This window comes from Microcebus murinus, chromosome 20 (assembly GCF_040939455.1).
Source record: "Microcebus murinus isolate Inina chromosome 20, M.murinus_Inina_mat1.0, whole genome shotgun sequence".
Lineage (NCBI taxonomy): Eukaryota > Metazoa > Chordata > Mammalia > Primates > Cheirogaleidae > Microcebus > Microcebus murinus.
This window is the reverse complement of record NC_134123.1, coordinates 19,135,773-19,141,772: the sequence shown is the minus strand read 5'-3', so window position 1 is coordinate 19,141,772 and position 6,000 is coordinate 19,135,773. Positions and strand designations below refer to the sequence as shown.

The following is a 6,000-nucleotide window of genomic DNA, read 5'->3' as shown; positions in this document are numbered from 1 at the left end:
AGTAGAGACAGGGGGTCTCACTCTTGCTCAGGCTGGTCTCGAACTCCTGACCTTGAGCAATCTACCCGCCTGGGGCTCCCAGAGTGCTAAGATTACAGGCGTGAGCCACCATGCCCAGCCAGGAATGTGTTCTTAAAATCTTATTTTTTGGGGGGTAGAGGTCTTGTGGCCCATCTGTTGTATGAGTTGAATCTGCTACTTATTCCTTGTCTAAGATGAAAACAGTTTCAAGGGAGAGAATAAGGTTTAAGTATCTATCCTTTTTGGGGTCTTACAAACACCCAAAGTTTCAAGAGTCCCTGAAAAGAAGCACCAGGGACCTGGGCATTTGAGAAGTGGACTGAGGAGGGTCTAAATTCTCCAGAATAGGATGTGTCACACAAGGGGTGCTAACCCCTTATACGACTCAAAACAGAGACCAGACACTCATGACTGCTCATGGATGTGTATTTTAATAAAAATAATTCTGTCAAAATACAACAGGAGTTTTTTTCATCTCTCAAGTACAATTTTAATAGGATGTTTTGTGTTAGAATTCTCTCTCAACCCTCCCACACCCACAAGTTTCATGCTAATGCCAAGTATCAACTCTCGAGGACAAAGGCAGAACCAGTGTGCACAATGTGGAGGATGTCTGTTTCAGCTGTAGTTACTAATGGAGGAAAACCCGATGCAAAGAGGCAAGTGCCTGAGGCAGCCAGAGGCCACGATCTGGCCGCAGGTCCGAGTACATGGGACTGGCAGTCAGGTAGGGCTCTGCTGCCCAGCTGCCACACGGCGCGCATACCTGAGTTATGAGCAACCAAAGGAACTTTCAGCTCTGACGGTTCTCTGCCACATCTTCTTTGTGCTTGCTTAAGGGGTGAGAAGGGTGGCCAGGCGGTCCCCACTTCTCTGTCTTGTGGTGTCCCTGTTTTGACGGCCTGTACCCAGCCACAGACCCATGTGGGTGGGGATAGGGGGTTCTGGCTTTGAGTGGTCTACCAGTTTTCACTCTGGAAGGAGCAACCATTTGGTGCTGCAAGGGGAAGATGAGTAGGGAAGGCTGCTCCCCCAGGGCTGGACAACCCAACAGAGCCAGGTCTTCCTCCTGCCCTCATGGATCAGGTCCAGCCCCTCACCAGGGCTCGTCCCTGGTGCCTTTCCCGCTCCAGGCTCCTGGAAGCAGGCTGGTAGGACTGGATGTACATAAAGGGCTCCTCTGGATGGCAGGCAAGCCTGGACTATGAGCAAGAGAGTGGGCTCAGCAGCCTGGTTTTGGCCCTCTCCACGGCTTGTGGGGCAAAGGCTTATGTCCCAAAGGTGAGTTGTCCAAAGGGACAGAGAGCCCCTCTGGAGAGGAATAGAGTAAACAACTTGGACTCAGCTGAAACAGTGAGATAAGGCACAGAAAATGGGGAGGTGGCCATGGGTACCAAGTGTGAGCCAGGCACACACCCAGCCCCATGCAGCACACAGCTGTCCTGAGCCCTCTTGGGCCCTCTCTCAGCCACTCCACAACTCAAGCCCAGGCACCCATCCTCATCCCTGATACACCCCTAAAGGTACCGGCTACTCACGACACTGCCAGAGGCCATACCAGCCCAAGCCCTCATGGGGCTCATCCGTCATTCAGCTTCAGGACTAAACACTGTGGCCCAACCCACAGGGATAAGATTAGTTCCAACTCTGCCACCAATTTGCCATATGACTTTGGCCAAGTCACTTAATCTCCTGGGCCTGTTTCCTTATCTGTAAAAGGAGAGGATTGATGGGGAAGAGGTTCTCTGAACCCCATTCCAGCTGTAAGAGCCTCTGGTTTTAGTTCCTAATCCTGCTAGGCTGTGACCATTTTTAACAGCCTGATGTTTCCAAACTCTGGGTTTGGGAGCTAGGTATTCCCAGCCTTGCACAGGATGAATTTTCTTTACAGACAGGACAACACCTCCCAATAGGCCATGGTCTATGGGCTGCCAGCTGGGGCCCTGGCAGGGACTAAGAAAAATCAGCAGCTATAGGATCATCTCTCAAGGAAGAACTCTGGGAAAGCACAGGGCCATCACCAGCAGCCGGTCCAACTCAATCATTTTTCTTGTTGTCCAGCTGTGGCCCTGGTGAGGCTTGACGGGCACTGAATATCTGAGGCCACACCAGCCATTCCCCTGTCTGCTAACACAGAGCTTGCCCTGCCCAGACTCAGGCTGGGACTGGAAGTTCCACTTCTGGCCTTGCCATGGCTGACCCTACACTTTGCAGGGGCTGCTTGTGCTCCCCCTCATGCTGTGAGGCAGCCACAGAAACCCCAGCCCCTCCTGGTGCTCCTCTGCATAGGTTTCCTCCCTTTCCTCCTCCAGGGCAGCCAGTCGTCTCCACAGATGGCCCACCCAAGTCCTGGCAGCCATCTCAGCCCTTCCTCTCCTGATTCCCCAGTGGTGGTGGGACTTTTTGTTCTATCAGCTGTGAGGATCCATCTGGAACAGCTGGTAGGATATCTGTAAAGCGCATAGGGTCCCATCCTCTGGCCAGCAAATACTCCTGACAGTCTTTTCTAGCAGTGGCTGGGGCCCAGCTGCAGGGAGCTGCCTGGCACAGTGGCAGCAAAACCTGGCCTAGGGGGCCAAGGGTTCCATCCACTCCATGGACTAGCAGCCCAAGAAACTGCCTCCACAAGGTACCGGCTTCTCAACAGAAAGCATTGATTCGCTCAGAGCTGTGCAGAGATGGTGAAGATCCAAGCAAGAAGAAAGCAGCCCCTGTACTCAGGGGCCTCTGTCCTGGGAATGGAGTCTTCTTCCCGGCAGCCTGACACACAGCAGCTCTCGGGTTGAAGGCAGGTAGTTTCCAGGCAATCAATTTAGAGTAAATGAATTATTTGGCCATCTTAACAAGGGAAGGCAGGGGATTGAAAAGGAAAGAGAGGGGAGCAAGACAGGCAGTGAGAGGTCGGGTAGAGTGGTAGATAGCGTGCTGGCCAAGAACCCTCCACTCCCTTGTTGTGTTGTGTAGCCCTGGGCCAACTTGTCACTTCTCTAGACCCTCGGCCCCACAATTCTCTGCTCAGAACAGCTCCCAGGACCCTAGGGACCCCTTCAGTTGCTGCAAAATCAGCTTAGCCTGATCCTGTCCACTAAGTGGCCCCCCAAAGCTTATTCGGCTTCCCTTGGCTGCAGCTGGGCCTGTGGCTCAACAAAGAGGGAGCCTAAAATAAACAAATCACTTGGCTGAGGTGACAGAGATGATTCTTTTTTAATGAGTTGGACTCAAATAAAAACATGTTGTCTGGACAGCCTCACCCAAGAGGTGCTGGACCACTAACACTACGATAAATACTGTGTCTTCTTTTTTTTAATATATATATATTTATATATATAATCTCATTTGTTTTTTACTTATGAAAATAATAAGCTATTACCAACTTGGATAGGCTTCATCACTAAATTAGCAGAAACCAGCTCAGCACAAACTCTCCGGAGATAAATACTGGTGGCTCAGTCAGGAGAAAGAAAAGATTAAAAAACCTCAACCCCTCCTCAAAACAAGACTCCCCTTTCAAAGTAGAAGGCGCTACATGAGAGTAACCAGCCAATACTGTGTCATAGGCCGCTGCACGTGAAGGAGAGAGAGAGCCTGAGGGTGGGGGGAAAAGGAAGGGAGGAAGGAAGGAAAGAAGGAAGGAAGAATGGAAGGAAAGGGAGAGGGGGAAAAGGCCAGGCAGGAGTGGACTCTGCCCATGGCTTTCAGGTCCCTGCGCCAGGTGCCTATGGAGAACAAGGCTGCTCCAGCCCTAGGGCCAGTGGACGTCCAGGCGGGGCCAGCCAGCATGGTCAGCTAGTGCAAGTAGTCATCAACTCTGGCAAAGGAGCAAGATCCCAGGCCTGCTCGGGCCATGAGCCGTAGACATTCAGACGCCTGGCCCAGGGCGAGCATCAGAGGTGGCTGCTTTGGCAGGTTCTGAGACTCTGTGGAGGAGAGACAGGCCTGGTCACTGCCCTACCCGGGGACTGGGCCCAGGCCAAAGTTCCCTTGGGGGTGGAAGGTAGGGGGAGTATTTCAAGAATCTCTTGAAACAGAGTATTCAATATCTCTGGGTGAGTATGTCCCAGCCATCAGGCCATGGCCCTACAGTCATGCCAAGAACCTGAGGACCCTAGCCTTCTTTAGAGCTATGGACTGGCCTGGGCCCAGAGTCATGGCCTAGGATGCACTGTGATCTAGCCAGCCAACTCAGCTGGGCAGAGAAGGGTCAGGATTTAGGTTCAGCTACGGGAGTCCAAGAGTCCTGAACCACCAGAGAGGGCCTGATAGCACCACTTGTTGCCCCAGTCTGGACAAACATCAGTTCTTTCCAGGGAGAAAGGGGAGGTAACCATCCCAGGTACTCGTGGGCTAGCTTCTGCTTTTGTTAGATCTACTCACCTAAAATGGCGCTGTTGAGGGCAGCACATACAGGTTCCCTCTGGATGGGGTCAAGCTGCTGGCCAACTGGGCAGCTCCAGGGGTCCGAGTATGCCAGCAGGCTGAAGGCATCCTAAAGGACAGGGTGCTTTTAAGAGGATTGTGGTACACACTCCCTGGGGCTCCAGAAGGGAACAGGGCCATGCATTGCCCAGTGAGAGCTCAACACACCTAGAATGTATGGTCGGGTAGGGTTGTGCTCTCCCACAAACCTGGACAGGTGGGGTACACCCAGATGCCCCACTCCCATTGCAGACTTGACTTAAGCCCACTCTGTCCTGTTGCTGCTGCCTCCTGGATCCTCCCATAGCCACCCTGCCCCTAGCCCCAAATGGGGGCCTGCTCTGCATGAGGGCCTGGCTCGTCCTGTACCTGCAGCATCTCCGTATGGGCCGAATTCTTGCCGTACTCCTGGCCCAACTGCTCGCTCAGTGCCTGCAACTCACGGCCAAACAGGATAATCCTTTCTGTGGCAGCCTGGTTTCCCCCGCAGAGCTGCCGCCGAGCATGCCCATCATCTGCACCCAGGGCCCCGCGGAGAACATGTTAGGAAGGGTGGGGAGAGAGGGGCAGGATTGGAGTGGAAGGAAGGACCCCAGGTGGGCTGCAGCTTTTGCCGAGGGCAGCAAGGGCAGATGGGGCAGCCAGAGCGAAGGAGCTCTTAGGCCACCCAGCACAGTCTCAGGATCAGGCAGGACATGGACGCTTTCCTTCTTCCCACCCTGCACAGATGCATGTGCTCATTAGAGCACCCATACTCTCGAACTCCCCCAGCCTCAAACATAGGGACCCTGGTCTTGGCAGCAGGCCTGGGCCTTCTTACACATTTGGAGCCACCTCAAGGACCCATCCACAGTTGGCTAAAGAGGTGGTGGACCAGGTCTGGCTAGAGCCTCTCAAGCTGCCAAAGCCTGCCCAACCAGCTCCCTCCCAGGGGAAGAGGGTGCCTGGACAGCACATCGTCTTCTCAGGGAATATACTGGGTCATGCTAGGGCATGGCCCTTACCCATGCTGGACTCATCCGTCTGCAGGTCCTCATGCTTGTAGGCACCATTGACGATGCGTGTGGACATGCTTTCCAGCACACCATTGGGGTAATGCTCTGCCTCCATCTCCATCTCACTGTCGCTGCGGAGAAAGGTTGAGGTGGGAATTGGCCAAGGGGATGTGGTTGGAGCAGCCTGGTTTGGGCCTCCATTCAGGCTTTAGCCCCGAGCTGCTGTGGGTAAACCAGGGGTCCCCAGGCGCATAAAAGGACAGCCCAAGCTTCCCAGGTTCCAACACCTGGCTCCTACTGTGACACCAGCTATCCCTAGGGGCCTGGCACCTGATTCCCACCCTTGTCCAAATGCTGCCTCTGTGACTCTCCCTTCCTTGCCCCTCCCCTGAGTCAACACACCTTTTCTACATGTCTCCCTCATCCCCAGTGACTGGGCCCCATGTGGCCTTGGCTGGAAGCATGCCTGGGGACTGCTGAAAGCTACCTGGAGCTGCAGCCTGCAGCCTAGGTCTCCTGCCTGCCCAACCTGGCTATCCACAAACTAGACCCAGTAAAGGCTCCTTCA

At 54.0% G+C, this 6,000-nt stretch overlaps 1 protein-coding gene across 2 annotated transcripts in view; it reads right to left on the bottom strand.

Annotated features, from left to right (window-relative positions):
* Positions 1–433: 433 nt before the first annotated feature.
* The window catches only part of RANBP10 (RAN binding protein 10), a 64,770-nt gene continuing 59,203 nt past the window's right edge, over positions 434–6,000 (bottom strand). For both annotated transcript variants that reach the window (XM_012742546.3, XM_075995705.1), the window contains 4 exons: positions 5,442–5,563; positions 4,807–4,952; positions 4,396–4,507; positions 434–3,938 (listed from right to left, as the gene is read on the bottom strand). In XM_012742546.3, the coding sequence (XP_012598000.2) occupies positions 3,808–3,938; positions 4,396–4,507; positions 4,807–4,952; positions 5,442–5,563 (511 nt within the window). In that variant the 3' untranslated portion in view covers positions 434–3,807. The remainder of the gene's footprint in view (positions 3,939–4,395; positions 4,508–4,806; positions 4,953–5,441; positions 5,564–6,000) is intronic.